Source organism: Erythrolamprus reginae, chromosome 6 (genome assembly GCF_031021105.1).
Source record: "Erythrolamprus reginae isolate rEryReg1 chromosome 6, rEryReg1.hap1, whole genome shotgun sequence".
NCBI lineage: Eukaryota > Metazoa > Chordata > Lepidosauria > Squamata > Dipsadidae > Erythrolamprus > Erythrolamprus reginae.
This window is the reverse complement of record NC_091955.1, coordinates 66,130,177-66,147,032: the sequence shown is the minus strand read 5'-3', so window position 1 is coordinate 66,147,032 and position 16,856 is coordinate 66,130,177. Positions and strand designations below refer to the sequence as shown.

At 40.9% G+C, this 16,856-nt stretch overlaps 1 protein-coding gene across 2 annotated transcripts in view; it reads right to left on the bottom strand.

Annotated features, from left to right (window-relative positions):
- Positions 1–1,931: 1,931 nt before the first annotated feature.
- The window catches only part of CBX7 (chromobox 7), a 31,865-nt gene continuing 16,940 nt past the window's right edge, over positions 1,932–16,856 (bottom strand). The window contains exons 3-6 of one of the 2 annotated variants that reach the window (XM_070756102.1): positions 16,207–16,272; positions 14,482–14,548; positions 12,450–12,792; positions 1,932–10,224 (exon numbers count right to left, since the gene is read on the bottom strand). In XM_070756102.1, coding sequence (XP_070612203.1) covers positions 10,067–10,224; positions 12,450–12,792; positions 14,482–14,548; positions 16,207–16,272 — 634 coding nt within the window. In that variant the 3' untranslated portion in view covers positions 1,932–10,066. Of the gene's footprint in view, positions 10,225–10,849; positions 10,986–12,449; positions 12,793–14,481; positions 14,549–16,206; positions 16,273–16,856 lie in introns of those variants that run through there. The other variant, XM_070756103.1, reaches the window with a different exon arrangement.

Below are 16,856 nucleotides of genomic sequence, written 5' to 3'. Positions count from 1 at the left end.
ATGATGATCAAGCTGCAGCCGAGTATGGTTTTGCTTTGTTAATTAATATACTGTAAAACCAGATTTGTGGAGTATACTAGATTGAGTGTAGTGTCAAGAAGCTGGAGTAGAAAGGCAGCCCATAAGTTGTTGTCTTCCATTAGGATTGAAGTCTGGTGGGTGCCTTTGGGCCATCAACCCATCCATCTCACAGAGCTATTGTAGTAGTAAAATAGGTGAAGGTAAGATTATATATATCCCTTTGAGTTGTAAAGAATAAATGTGAAATATAACTCTTAAAACTCTCGATTTTGTGGACCTAGAAAATTTACTTACCTCCACAATTTGTCATCTCACATAGATTGGAGAGAAATGAATCTAGGATTAATTTCTCATTCTAGTTTAGCCTTTCTCTAGCATGGACATCAGCTTTCACACAAATATCCTTGTTCTTTGTTCTGTCTTGGTTGTCTTCCCTCACCACACATCATTTCACTTATTCTAAAACCTGGCCAAATCTGGCAATTTCAGAATGTATCTATGCTCTCTTGATACAGCAATTGTTGGCAAAGATAAATGTATCTTCCTCTTGAGGTGGGATGTAGCTTCCATTGGGCAGATGTCTAAATATCAAGGTAGTGGTTTCCCCATGTAATGGGAATGCCAGAAGAAGTGTTCCCTGCATGTCTTAGTGTTCTCAAGAACAAGAACCTCAAATGAATAATGATGAGTGAAACACATAACTATAACATAACTAGTAATTATTCCCAGGAAATATTGGAGTTGGCAAAATATAGCACCTATTTTACATGCTACTACTCAAGACCCACCTTTGTCGCCAGGCATGGGGGAGTTAAGATATTTCTTCCCCTAGGCCATTACTAGTTATGCATGGTATGTTTGCGTGTATGTTTGGTTTTTATAATTAGGGTTTTTAGTTGTTTTATTAAATTGGATTGTTACATATTGTCTTTTACCATTGTTGTTAGCCGCCCCGAGTCTGCGGAGAGGGGCGGCATACAAATCCAATAAATAAATAAATAAATGCTACCAGGGGGAAAGCTGAAGAGCATTTCGCTGCATGTATATGTACGGGAAGAAAGGCAGAAGGAAACTCCAATAAACTATCTCTGTACACAAAGAGTAGGCAAAGAGAAAAACCCTTAACTCTTTAATTTATGCCCTACTGTCCCCTTGTGGTCATGAGATGCTGAAGAATCAGTCCCCACCCACTTTCACCCCCGAATTTGGGACTTCTAACAAGCAATAAAAGTCCCAGAATTCTTAAATACTTGCTCACCCTGGAAAAGTCTAAATATCGCTTGATTGGGAGACTTGGTGTACAAATATTCACAGTGTCCAGGGAATTGTTTGGGAATCCATATTAAAGTAATCAACTTTACCTTGGTTTTACTCAAAGAGAGACATGATATATTTCTCCTAGCATTTTCCATACCTTCTCCCAAAACCTCAAGTGATTGGCAAGTCCATGGCAGTTACCTCTTGCAATTATCATGCCAACCTGCTACTTCAGTTTTTTTTCCAATTTCTACAGGACTTGGGACAGGATTTATACAAATATTTATTTATTTATTTTATTGGATTTGTATGCTGCCCCTCTCCAAGGACTCGGGGCGGCATACAAATATTTCATACAAATATACTATAGAGCAGATTGGACTGCAGACGTATTCAAAAAGTGAACTACTCACACGGAGGAAGCCAAAAAGGCCATTAACTAGGTTTAAACAAGGTTCCAATTGCCTCCACAGGGCTCTAAATACTACATTATATTGCTCTTGCATTATTCCACAGTAAAAAGAGAAGACTGAATGGCAGTGGGAAGAAATTATTATATACATCCATAATCCAAGTCACAGATACTTCCAGAAAATTGGCCTAGCATAGAATTGTAGACAATGGAGATCAAAGGAAGACACAGAAACAAAGTGTTAGCTAAATGTCAGTTCTCATTTAATGCTCTTAGATAGCCTTATTTGCAACATTTACCACATAAATCATCTAAACAAATAGATGTTGTACAGTCTTTTAACCATCATCAGTACAAAAATAAAGCCACACATTGCATCAATTAAAATTCACTCTGTCCTCCTTGTTTGTATTACAATCTCTGTTTCGCAGCACTCACAAAAAGGCATTAAAACTGCAATTTCTACATTTTTTTTTTAAATTTTTGTTTGGAATTTGTTCCCTGAACCCTTCCCTTTCCAATACATTCAATTAGTCTGTACAAAAATCCCAAGAAGCTCATTCTGTGCAAAGGAAGCTTTTGTGTGCAAAGGTAACTCGGGCACTGGGGTCAGGAAAATATCAACTCAAGTACCATGCCATTAATGAGGGGTTTACCTCCCCTCCAAAAATAATACACAGAAAAATAAAACAACATACCTGGCCTTTTTTTTTCTCCCATCCATCAAATACATTGCCGTATCAATCCCAAAGAAAACAAGACTATAGGAACAAACAATTAATTCAGACATTCACTCTAACACATCAAGCAGTGCAAACAACAAGAACACAGCTGAAACCCTCTTAAATGGGATATTTCTTGGCACTAACATGTTTTCTAAGTTCAGTAGACAATAATAATGCCCTCTTTTGAGTTGTTTTTTTTGATTTCGTGGTATTTCTGACCACACTTAAAAAAAGAAGAAGAAGTTACCAATGAAAGACTGTAACAGCCATTAAGAAAAAGCTGCAGTTTATATCCCATAAAATAGCTGGATGCAGCCCCACATCTCTAATAAATTATTAAAGTGCAATTTGTTAGGGAAAGGCGAACTTTGAAAAATATGCATTAAAATATACATCATATATACAGACATAAATGGAAGAGTGTCACAAGGCTGCGTTTGACTAGTGCGCACAAAGCTGGAGGAATCTATCAGACACAACTTATTGCTGGCATCTGGAAAGTTTTTTGAGTTCAAGGGAAATTTGGAATTGTTCTAAAGAACAGTCATTCTCCTTTTTTTTCTGAAATGGGAAACCTACTGTGCAGTTAGGTCTGAAAGACTAATCACAATTTATAAAAGAACAGCAGCCTGGAGTCTGCAATGGCTAACCTTTTTGCCTTAGTTATTCCATTCCTAAATATATCGAAATAAGCATTTACCGTGCAATCCTATGTTCAGAAGGAAGCATCAATGTGCTCACTAGTGTTTACTCCCAATAAGATGCACAGGACTGCACCCTTGGTATCAACTTTTGTGTATTTCAGATTAGTTTTGCCATAATATAAACCTGCAAATTGGTTGTCAGATGTACAGACACACTACATTACAGCCAAATAAAATAATTAGTGCAAATATACTTTGTATCTCTTCTCACCGAGGGAGGGTGTGAAGTTTAGTTGGGCCAATTAAAATATGTATTTTTGATATATTAAATTTCCCTTCCTCCAATACATTCTCTGTTAAAACTTTAGATTAGGGCTGAAGCCCAATATCTATATGGGTTTGAAATTATAAATTTTTCAGGATTCTTCAAATTCGGGAAGTGATATGAATTTGCCTTTTTATATTGGATGTTTCATACTAGGGGGCTACCTCTTTCAAGAAAGTTCCCTAATAATGTTAAGGAAAACCTCGTAGATGTCAACATTTTTAACAAGTTCATATTTCCTAACATTTCTTAAAGAACGCCATACGGTCTTGTGCAGCTGACAACCGAAGCACAAACAAAAATGATTGTATTGTCATATTACAGCTGCTTCTATTTCATCGTCCATCTGCACATCAAGAAACATCAACATAATTATACAATAATTTTTAGTAAGTCTTCATAACTATTGCAATTTTTTTCTTGAATCCTTCAATGGCTTAAGGAAAAGAATCTTTTTTGCAAGGAACAGCATCTATTAAGGTATATTATTGGAGGATATCACATTGTACACTTATGTTAGATTTCCTTAATACAGAACTTCATTTCTCTCTCTCTCTCTTCATTTACTCATCTCCGTTGTTATCTATCTTAAGAGGTTACTTTTCCAAATCATGCTTAAATACAAACATGAAACATCAAATGATCTTACCTTCTCTTTGGCACAAGGCATTACAGCATATGCACAAATAGCATATATACATCTCAGCTGCAGCGAATTAAAAAAAGAGGCCCTTTCTCTACCTACTCTTTCTCACATAAAATACATGCACACCAAAAATATGAACAGCTCAACTATCTATGCATATAGGAATTATTAAACAGGAAAAATGTACAGTAACAGGATTAGATCTCAAACTGGACTTGGACTAACTTTGCGACCACTGAACAACTTTAAAAATGTTGGTACTATACTAATCACTTTGGCATATTCTTTAAATGGGAGAAACTAAAGGATCAGAAAACCTACAGCCATAATAATGCTACATTTTGCTGAAGCAATGCACCTAATCCTGTATAGCAAAATGTTACTAGAAACTGAGAAGCTACAAATTCTACGTGTCTTAGAAACCAAAGAAAACATTACCAATGTAATGTACAATATAATGATATAATATGACAGCGATGGCAAACCGTTTTTTCCTTCGGGTGCCGAAAGAGCGCACTATCGCGCATGCGTGAGTGCCCACACTCATAATTCAATGCCTGGGGAGGGCGAAAATAGCTTCCCCCATCCCCCGGAGGCCCTCTGGAGGCCAGAAACAGCCTGTTTCCCAAATTCTGGTGGGCCCAGTAGGCTCATGTTTTGCTCTCCTCAGGCTCCAAAGCAGGGGTCCTCAAACTTTTAAAACAAAAGTTCACGTTCCCTCAGACTGTTGGGGGGGGGGGGGGGCGGAGAGGCTGGAGGGGCATGGCTAAGTGGTCATGTGACTGGGTGAACATGGACAATTTAGCAGTCCATTAAACCAGTGTTTTTCAACCAGTGTGCCATGGCACACTAGTGTGCCGTGAGACATGGTCAGGTGTGCCGTGAGGAAATTAAACATGGGTCCCCAAACTACCATTCCTGCCAGGATATCCCATTTGTATTCAGAGAAACAGGCCCAGGTTTCACGCTAGGTGTGTATAAATATATTTAGAAACTATATTTAACTATATGTATAATATGGACTGTGTTAGTGTCATTTTGTGTCATTTTGGTTGGTGGTGTGCCCCAGGATTTTGTAAATGTAAAAAATGTGCCACGGCTCAAAAAAAGGTTGAAAATCACTGCATTAAACAATACACAAATACATACTTTGTTATGCTCCGGGGGTGGAAATCAGGTTAGTGAAAGGTTGTAGCTGGCTAGGGTATTTGTGTGTGAGGGACTTCTGTGTGTGTGCGCGCGCGTGTGTGTGTCTTTCTCTCTCTCTCTTCCTTCTTCCCTCACTCTCTCTGGAGGCCGGGCCCATTCTTGGCCTCCTGGGGCCTCCCGCATCCCATTTTTGGCCTCCTCAACTTTCAAAAGGCAGATGGGGGCAGGTAGGTAGGTTGGTGGAGTAGCTTTGTGGTCCTGCGCGGGCCACATTAATGCCTTTGGTTGGCCGTATGTGGCCCACGGACCATAGTTTGAGGACCCCTGCTCCAAAGGCTTCCCTGGAACCAGGGGAGGGTAAAAACGCCCTCCCCATCCCCCAGAGGCTCTCTGGAATTCAAAAACGTGCTCCCAGAGCCTCTGTGCAAGCCAAAAGTCAGCTGGCTGGCACACACATGCATGTTGGAGCTGAGCTAGGGCAGTGGCTCACTTGCCAGCAGATATGGCTCGACGTCCCACCTGTGGCACCTGTGCCATAGATTCGCCATCACTGTAATATGAAATGTATATTCATTAATCATGCACATACATATGACAATGCTCTTCTTGAAGATCATCTTAAACTCGACTTATACTCCACTTTTCTTATTGGAGGAAATGATGCATTTTAAGCAATGTAAAATTAAACTGCACCTGCTCTCTTTAACAAACACAATTCCTTTAGCAACTGTGTATTTACCAAAATTACTGTATTTACTCCCTTAAGTCATTAAATCTATAATAAATTATGCCATTATCACATCACACAAGTTTGAGTTGAAGGTGACCAGGTTGTATTAATTTCAGTTTCCAGCTTCATTCACATAACATACAGTTGGAGCTTGTTTATCATGCTAAGCCATGATTCATTGCCTAAACTCTTTGGGGAAAGCATAGCTTTCATATTTTCTCTGGGACTCATATTAAGAGCTCAGAAGAATTGGGCTCTTGCTATATTAATGCTGCCTGCAATCTAATGTAGAATAAAGGAGGCTAAAACAGTTCAGAAAGGTGGGAATTGAATATATTCCTTCCCCACTTTCAAGAAATCAATCTTCCTTTGTCAGTGTGAAATAGTGTGAAACTATCCCAATTTACACCTTCTGACCCATAATGACACCTCTTTCTTTAAAACTTCTGAGATAGAAAAAAAACCCCCAGCAGCTGTTGCACTGAGCATCAACAAATAGCTTCTTTGAATTGGCAAGCAACAACTTTGTCCAAATTACCCTTCCAGAATTTGACATCAGGTTGGTAGTAAAAGCCTTGATGGAAGACTAGTTGTAGAAGCCTCAGATGATTTTAACATTTGTATTTTTATAAATATCTGAATTAATAAAGAATTTAATCAATCAAAGGGGAAAGTATTTTTGTGGGACAAAAGTGGAGAGCAGTAAACAAATCAGAAGTGATCGAAAGATGCTTTAGAACATACTATACACATTGGTTTTTCTTTTAAATCCTTACTCTTTTTTTAGTACAGGAAGTCATCTTCATTTTAACTGACTTAAAATTCTTCAAAAACTAGGGTTTGGACTGCAGTTCTGCCTTCTACCATTCCATTATCACTTTCCATAGGAAAATTATTTTCTAGAGTTCATCTGTTCAAGCAAACTTAAAAGAAGCACGTATTCACAAGAACATATGCTAAAGCTATACAATTTATAGGTACAACAGTGTCTGTAAAACAAAACAAAGCATTCACAAAGAAGTCCAGCACAAATTTCAAGGTACTAAAGTGCAAGACAGAGTCCTATATAACTGCAAGCAGCTTTTCCTGGCAGAGATCTTCATAAAATATTTGTACAGAAAAATATACAGAGGTACCAACAGGGGGAAAAATCAGTGTCTTTTGGAGAACAAATTAATAAAAATAGATTTTTATCTCATACTTATCTTTCAATCCATTTCTCTGCTCTAGTATTTCTGATCTGTATGGGATCAGTCAGCACAATAAAATCAGTGTCAATATGTCACTTCCCATTAAATTTCTAAACAAAACTAGTTATTGTTTAGAAATTTAATGGGAAGTGACATATTGACACTGATTTTATTGTGCTGACTGATCCCATACAGATCAGAAATACTAGAGCAGAGAAATGGATTGAAAGGTAAGTATGAGATAAAAATCTATTTTTATTAATTTGTTTGACTCTACTAAAAATTCTTCACTCCATCAATTACTTCCACTTTTAACTCATGCAACATTCCCATCCTGTAGATGCAATGTTCCCCCTACACTTGAGCAAGAACAGAATGTCAATGCATTCCCTCAAACCATTTCAAGCCTAGCAAAATATTGTTTCCTACACACGGTTACACACAGTCCAAATGTCCTTTTAAGTATATGTATCTTAATACAGTAGTATCAAATTGACAACCAGATGTCCAGTGAGGCTTGCCTAAAACAGAATCTGGTTTCAAAAAAGTCTCCCAATTATTTACCTATTTCAAAAGTTAAATACACTGGACAATTCCTTGTGTGCCTGTGTCAGGTAATTTAACTGCATAGGGAACAGGAAACATATATAAAACTACATTGAAGGAGCGAAGTTCTTGGGCTCAAATTTTTATTTTAGAACTGGTTGCATCTTTTCCTATTTGGGGTATGTTTGGTGTCTCAGAAATTAACAATGCACGTATGCCAAAGCATGCCCACTCTCTACATCCATCTACAAACCTGTAAATGGATATAAGCTTGAGTTTCCAATAAGCAATCAAAATTTTTGCTACTACACTGTGGGCGTGGCTTATGCAGGGCGCCCTGCATTTTCTTTCAACATCTTTCAGTGCAAATTGGGTGCTCTGGGGTGGAGCTCCATTTTTGCTACCCCGCTGTGTTCCCTCCCATCTGTGCAGTAGCCCACCCCTTGATCTGCAACAATTCCACCCAAGCCTTCTCCATACTCAAGGACACATGGAAAAAGGTTTATGACTACAGTAGTCCCTCGCTATATCGCGCTTCACCTGCCGCGGCTTCACTTCATCGCGGGTTTTGAAGTCAGCTTCATTTGAATGATTTTGCCATACAAACAAGCGCTAGAATCCCCCAGCGGGACTCCTAAATGATGAGCGGGGCAGGGACTGAGCTCCGGCGGAGGCCCGTCCCCTCGTTCAATCCCCCTCGCCAGTGCCGAAAGGAAAAAAAAGAAAGGAACGCGACGCGGCGGGGATTTCCAGACTGGGCTCGAGGGCGGAAGAGGAAGTGCTCGAGGGCGGAAGAGAGAGAGAGAAAAAAAGAAACAGCCGGGGCAGCTCACCAGGGACTTTACAGCCGGGGCAAGGCAAAAAACACAACATTTGGCCGAACTGCTGCAAAGAACAGAGTAAGTAGTAGTGGGGGGGAAAGGTTAGCCGGCCGTTGTTCGCCTCCAGGCATCCGGAGCTGGTGGGAAGGAGGATAAATTCCCCATCGCGGATTTCACCTATCGCGGCAAGGTCTGGAACGTAACTCCCGCGATAGGTGAGGGATTACTGTACTGTAGGGTTGCCAGTGATTCTGCCGCACGAATCCCAGCGACCAGTTAAGTCCCACAGAGTTGGCCTTCTCCGGGTCCCGTCAACTAAACAATGTCGTTTGGCGGGACCCAGGGGAAGAGCCTTCTCTGTGGTGGCCCCGACCCTTTGGAACCAACTCCCCCCAGATATCAGAGTTGCCCCCACCCTCCTAGCCTTTCGTAAGCTCCTTAAAACCCACCTCTGTCGTCAGGCATGGGGGAATTGACATGTTCCTTCCCCCTAGGCTTATAAAAATTTATGCATGGTACGCTAGTGTGTATGATTGGTTTTAAATTGTGGTGTTTTTTAAAGTAATTTAAATATTGGATTTGTCTTACATTGTATTGCTATTGCTGTGAGCCGCCCCGAGTCTGCGGAGAGGGGCGGCATACAAATCTGATTAAACTTGAAACTTGATAACTATTGAGGAAACCCTATTCTGTTGAAAAGCTGCTGGCTTCCTAGGAAAAGACCATAAAAACTACTGGGCTTATCAGATAAGTAACAAGGTAGGCTTCTCTTATACTGGTATGCCTGATTATAGCAATATCTTTTTCTTGTGCTCCTGTTTCTAATAAACCACAAGCAAGGAAAAAACCAGCAGAATTCTTTGGAAGCCCAGTGTACCAGCTGAAGTTGCTTCTCTAAATTATAGCATTTCTGGAAGCGTGTGGATCGCAGCAAGCCCCATCAACGAGAGAGCTAGTAAATGAAAAAGCATTAAGAACTGGAAGGCAGACACCCAAAAGAAAAAGGGGAGTAATGTTTTCATATATGCACCTGGAGATCTATACTGGAGATCAGGGAAGTAGTTTGACCTAGAGAAGTCCACTTAATTTGGAAGAGGTCAGGGATATTTATATTTGGCCTCTTTCTTGTTTCAGACACTGAGCCCTTAACTTTTGAGTGCAGAAGGTATGGCATAACTAAGAAATTGACATTTTTCCACAATGAACCATGAATAAAGTATCTTTGCCAGTGAAAAAAGCTTTAGTTTCCCAGACGGACAAAGCAACAACAGACAAGTAATATATCTATACACTCTTTTTCTATCTATAGTAACAAATGAAGAGGGGAAAGCACAGGTAACCCTCACACTGCTTTACCTTTGCTGGGTGTATTTGAAAGGTGAATACAACCAAAAAATATATCAGCATGACCACTTGTCCAAAAAATTAAAATACTCTGTAAACATTTGAAAAGGGATTCTTTCCCCCCTGCATTCTCTAAATAGTATCATTGAAATTGTAATGAAACCTGATTGGGGAATGCAGGAATAACTGAAACTCAAAAAATTCCCTTAATGAGGAAAGACCAAGAGAGAGAAAGAAAAGTTAACCAACAGCAGATTTAGAACGGGATGCTCCGGTCTCGGAAGAAGCCTTCTGCCATCTGAGCTTCTCTGAAAGTCACGGTAATGGAGTTTGCGGTGATGTCTGTAACTGTCACTTCATTGGGGGGCAATTCGGGGCTCCAGGAAAAAGGGCCTTCTGTTGCCTCTGGCCCCACTGTGGAAAAGGGAGAGGGGCAGAAAAAACAAATACGGTGATGAGGAGGAACAAGGGGGATTAAAAACCCCACAGGCATCAAAGGTCATGCGTGCTCATGAAACATCAGCTCTTGATTACACAGCCCTAGGAAGGGAAAAGTAGCAGGAACACAATCACCTGCCTGCACAGATACAACGAATATGCAATTGTGTAAATACTGCTATAATTCCAGCAATTCCAATGCAATGCAATCAATGACATTAGCATTTGTCTATCCCAAGAGAATCTCCAAGACTTTAAAAGGGAATACAGTGTATTGTTCAACTGAATTCAGATCCCACATACCTTCTCCCCAATCCACTGATGAACTAGGAAAGTACTTTCACTCCAATTGTATTTATACTGTGAAACTACCATCCCAGTAAATACCACAGGGATGTTTTCCAGTGTCTATTTTCCCTATTTTCCCCCAAAATAAGACAAATCCTGATAATAAGCACAATGGGGCTTTTGAGTGCATGGCAATAAGGCCAAGTGCTTATTTCAGGTTTCAAAAAAATGTAAGACAGGCTCTTATTTTCGGGGAAACACAAATACTAAATAAAATAAAACAGGAATTGCAGATGAAGATCTAAAAGGACTGTTTATTACTCTTTACAAAACTCTTGAAATGCTTTATTTTTGAGGGTTATTTGCAAAGGCGTAGAAATTAAGCAAATTCTTCACAGCCACAGCAAAGTGAATTTACAATGTGCTCTCTAGTCTTCTTTTGTTGATCTCTACATACAATGAAAACAAGAGAAGAGAAAAGTTCTCATTTTCTATTTTTGCACTGTTCAATTTTACTTGGAGATAGAATAAGAATATGCACCTTTTAAAAGGATATTTCTTGCTTAGTCGACGGGACCCGGAGAAGGCCAACTCTGTGGGACCTAATTGGTCGCTTCGTGCGGCAGAAGGCGGTCCCAGAGATATTCTGGTCCAATGCCATGAAGGGCTTTATAGGTCAAAACCAACACTTTGAATTGTGACTGGAAATTGATCGGCAACCAATGCAGACTGCGGAGTGTTGGTGTAACATGGGCATACCTAGGGAAGCCCATGATTGCTCTCGCAGCTGCATTCTGCACGATCTGAAGTTTCCAAAGACTTTTCAAAGGTAGCCCCGTGTAGAGAGCGTTACAGTAGTCGAATCTCAAGGTGATGAGGGCATGAGTGACTGTGAGTAGTGAGTCCCGATCCAGATAGGGCCGCAGCTGGTGCACCAGGCGAACCTGGGCAAACGCCCTCCTCGCCACAGCCGAAAGATGGTTCTCTAATATGAGTTGTGGATCGAGGAGGACGCCCAAGTTGCGCACCCTCTACATTTATTTATTTATTACTTAGATTTGTATGCCGCCCCTCTCCGAAGACTCGCATGCAACCTTCCCTGCCAATGTCCCTATTGACTTTCTAGGAGTGGCATTACTGCAAGTCAGAACTCTTGAGGACCAGTCATGGCTACCATTTTTCCAGTTCTGTCATAACTTTGAACAATTGCTGACTGAATTTGATTTGGAATGACTCTTTTGGCTCAAACTGCCAAAGAACTGTGCATGCCCGAGAGGTATCAATGGCAAATTAAAGATTCCATTTCCGAGTCCTCAGAGTGGTGGCATATAAATCCAATAAACAAACAAACAAACATAAAATAATAAATTTATGCAGTGTTCCCTCGATTTTCGCGGGTTTGAACTTCGCAAATAGCCCATACCACGGTTTTTCAAAAAATATTAATTAAAAAAATACTTTGCAGCTTTTTTCCCTATACCACGGTTTTTCCCACCCAATGACGTCATATGTCATCGCCAAACTAATAATTTTTGCAAATAAATAACCAAAAAAAAAATATTGTTAATAAATAATTATGTTTATAAATATCAAGATCACTAAGTGTCTTTTTCAATGGTGAGTACCAGTAATAATGGTGAGTAAATGGTTGTTAAGGGAATCGGAAATGGTAATTTAGGGGTTTAAAGTGTTAAGGGATGGCTTGTGATACTATCCATAGCCAAAAATGGTGTATTTACTTCCGCATCTCTACTTCGCGGAAATTCAACTTTCGCGGGCGGTCTCGGAATGCATCCCCCACGGAAATCAAGGGAACACTGTATACCCAGAATGCCTCAGTTTAGGAGAAAAATCACAAGTCACCCAGCCAGATGAAGTTGGTATGGCAAAGCTGTGGGTGGTTCCAGGCTTACCTTCCTTGCTAGCCGGTTGTGTTGCATCCTCCCAGTCATTGGGTGGCTGCCTGTCCTCAAGGACCACAGGCTCTTTCAAGAAGAATTCTCGACGACGATTCCGATTCTCCAGGCTTGACATGCGGGTGAACTTCTTCCTTGAAAGGCGCAGGTACTTCTGGTTTTTGCTCTGTTTCCGAAGAGGAAAGGGCAGGACCGCTCCCCCACTCTTCTCAGACAGTTCTGTCTGCCTCCCCTTGGCCCCTGCCAAGTTGTTTCCCCCTCCCCCAAATCTCCGGGACAGAGAAAAGCAGAGTTTCTCTTTCCCCTTGTGGGCACTCCTCAGGTCCATGCTATACAGTCTCTGAAAATGAAGGAAAGGACAAGAGGTCTGTGATGCAGCTTGGTTCACACGAGCCACAACTTGCAAAAATTCTAGGTTCTTCAGTGCTTTCATCTTCCCAAATTCTATTCAACCAAATGGTCTATAATTCAGTGTGCACATTTCATGACCTCCTACATGAGCTTATTTCACAAGTAAAAGCATTAAAGTATATCTGCACAAGAGCAAAAGCATCCATTGGACAATGACTGTCACCAATGGAACATGTGAAATTGCTCTGAGCAAAGTATTTTTTTTTTTAGTTAAGATGTAATTCTGAAAATTAATTTTCCTTTCACAATGTATTTGGTTAAAATATATGGTAATAGAGAAAAGGTAGGTTAGCTATCCCTAGAAATTGCTGGACTACAGCTCCTATCTTCTCTGAATCTGGAAAGAAGTTAGTAAAACAGTGATACCTCTACCTAACAACGCCTCTACGAGTTTACAAACTTTATAAGCACCGGGTGTTCAATTTTTTTTTGCCTCGTCTCAAGAACCATTTTCCACTTACAAACCCGAGCCTCCGAAACTGTAACCAGAAAAGGCAGGGAGAAGCCTCTGTGGAGCCTCTCTAGGAATCTCCTGGGAGGAAACATGGCCGGAAAAGGCAGGGAGAAGCCTGTGGAGCCTCTCTAGGAATCTCTTGGAGGAAACAGGGCCGGAAAAGGCGGGGAGAAGCCTCTGTGGGGCCTCTCTAGGAAGCCTCTGTAGGGTCCTTTCTAGGAATCTCTTTGGAGGAAACAGGGCTGGAAAAGCCTCTGTGGGGCCTCTCTAGGAATCTCCCAGGAGGAAACAGGGCCTCCACCCTCCCTGTGGTTTCCCCAATCACACACATTATTTGCTTTTACATTGATTCCTATGGGAAAATTGCTTCTTCTTACAAACTTTTCTACTTAAGAACCTGGTCACAGAATGAATTAGGTTCGTAAGTGGAGGTACCTCTGTATCTGCCAAGAAGATTCTTGTGATGTCCTAATATCATGATGGAAAACCTATGGCACACGTGCTACAGGGGCACACAGAGCCATATCAGAGGGCACGTGAGACATTACCCTATGTCAGCGCCAGCTAATCATCAGCCTTGGGAAAGGCCGTTTCATTCTCCGGACGCTAAAGGGAAGGTCCAAGAGTACAAATAAAATGAAAACACACTTCCAGTTTGCCATTGTGCTGTTTTTTGCACACCGGAGGGTTCAGGGAAGCTTCCTGAAGCCCTGGAGTGCAAAAAAACAGCCCAACAGCAAATCAGAAGTATGTTTTTCCAAATTTCCAGTTTGGCCGTTTTTCATGTCCTAGGCTTCAGTGAGGCCTGTGTACATGCACAGGGACTATTGTTTATGGAGGGGCAGCATGGTGTGTGTGTGTGCACCTGATTGGAGTCGGGGAGGGAAGGGGTGTGGGCACATGCACACATGCTAGCACACCCACACACCTCCTTTTGGCACATAAACCAAAAAAGGTTTGCCATCACTGTCCTAATGCATATGCTTTCAGGACTCACAATCTATTACATCAAATACCAGAAGGTTCCATTGCTTTTGCTGCAATAAGACTAGCAGTGCTTTCTCTCCAGCCCATGGTGTCTGGGAATTCAAAACTGGGAGAGGCTGAATTAAAGCATCAATACTGGGATTTAGGAATAGGCATTTAGTAAATCTGAAATATTACCTGCAGCAAGAGGCGCTTAGGTTTGGGACCTCTCTTTCTGTAACCTGAGGCACGCTCTCTTTCTTCCCTAAAGAGACAAAAAATTCCTAACAGTTTTGTTTGTTTGAAACAGCAGAAATCCACAAAGCCTTTTGTACAGATATTCCTTCACATTACTGACACATACTTCCAAGGAAACGCTGATTGAAGTGTAGATCAAATTATGACGGACGTCATGTGAATTGAGTTGATAATTATAGCTTCTAATTTTCTCCAGAGTTAATACAATTGAATATTATAAACTAAAAAGTGTTACTTAAAACATACACACAAAATGATCCTCCCTTAAATAAATCTAAAGGTGCTTTCAACAAAAAGGTTGACCAGTACATTAAAGGTAAAGGTTCCCCTTACACACGTGTTAGTCATTCCCGGCTCTAGGGGGCAGTGCTCATCTCCGTTTCAAAGCCGAAGAGTCAGTGCTGTTCAAAAATGTCTCCGTGTTCAAGTGGATGGCATGACTAAATGCCAAAGGCGCACAGAACGCGATTACCTTCTCACCAAAGGTGGTCCCTATTTCTCTACTTGCATTTTTTATGTGCTTTCAAGCTGCTAGGTTGGCAGAAGGTGGGACAAGTAACGGGAGCTCACTCCATTACGCAGCACTGGGGATTCGAACCACTGAGCTACCAACCTTTTGATCGACAAGCTAAGCGTCTTAGCCACTGAGCCATCGGGTCCCGACCTGTACATTAGCCTTCTTCAATTCAGTGCCCTTCAAAAATGTTGAATTACAGATTCCAGAATTCCCAGCCAACATGGCCCAAACATAGCAAATTGACATTCTCATCACAGGAAGAAATTAATAATCTAAGCCAGTGATGGCGAACCTTTTTTTTCTCGGGTGCCGAAAGAGCGTGGGTGTGTGCTATCATGTATGCGCAAGTGTCCACACCTATAATTCAATGCCTGGGGAGGACGAAAACAGCTTCCTCCCCGCCCCCGAGGCCCTCTGGAGGGTGGAAATGGCCTGTTTCCCAACTTCTGGTGGGCCCAGTAGGCTCGTGTTTCACCCTCCCCAGGCTCCAAAGGCTTCCCTGGAGCCGAGGGAAGTTTAAAAAATTCCCTCCTGCATCCCCCCGGAGGCTCTCTGGAAGTCAAAAACACCCTCCCCGAGCCTCTGTGTGAGCCAAAAATCAGCTGGCCGGCACACATATGCATGTTGGAGCTGAGCTAGGACAACTGCTCGAGTGCCAGCAGATATGGTTCCGTACACCACTTGTGGCACCCGTGCCATAGGTTCGCCATCACTGATCTAGGCAAAGCGTTGTATGAATGCCACTGACTCTTTTTTCTTGCTATCTATCCTGCATCTTGTATATAAAAAACTTGTAAGCTGAAGAACTCATCGGTAGTATGGTTTGTTTTTATTATATTTCTCAACGACAGCTGATCTTTTGGAAGCTTTTCACTTCCAATATACCTTGGGAAACCCTTTGTTCTAAGCCACACCAGGAAATTCATATTTTAGCTAAGGGTGTGACCTTACTTTGCCTAGCTGAACTGAGAGAAAGAGTTTTAGTCTATATGTTGGCTGGGAAGTTCTGAGAGTTGAAGCCCTGACATCTTAAGTTGCTCAAAATTGGGAAACACTGATATAGCCACTCTGCAACCCCTTTCCCAGAAAAGCAAGAGGTTTTGGTTTAATTTTTCCAAAATGAAAGAAAAGAAAAGAAATGTTCTTACTTTTCTTCATAAGCCATCACCAGACGAGGGTCAAGAATGTGTTCCTCAGGTTCCCATGTGCTGTACCTAAGAGAAAAGTTAGAGAAATCAATCAAAACATTTTGGGTAAATTTGGAGCTTTTGTTCAAATGATCTACATTCTAGCATATCCCCTTATTCGTTACATGGAGTTGTAAAATAAATTAGTACTTAAAAGCTTTACTGTATACTTCTAAAATGTTTTTCTTTTTACAACATGGAATGGATCTAGTAAAACCGATCTCTTAAAACAAAAAAAAATAAAACAATATTCCCATTGCACTGTCGGTACCAACACACAAACACAAGATATCATGGGTGCCCCCCCCCCACATTTTTGGCGCGCAACCAGAAAAAAGTTTGCCATCACTGTTATAAGCTGTAGAAGTTTTGTGGGGATTTTTTTTTGACTGTTCAGAAAAAATACACTGTTTCTTTGTAAAAAATAAAAAAACTTTTGCAAAAAAAATATTAAAATACATATTACAGGTAGTCCACAATTTATAACCACAACTGGACCCAAAATTTATGTTCCTAATCAAGTGAGTTTTGCCTCTTTTTCCAAACTTTCTTGCCACAGTTGTTACATGAATCACTGCAGTTGTTAAGTTAGAATCACAGCTGTTAAATGA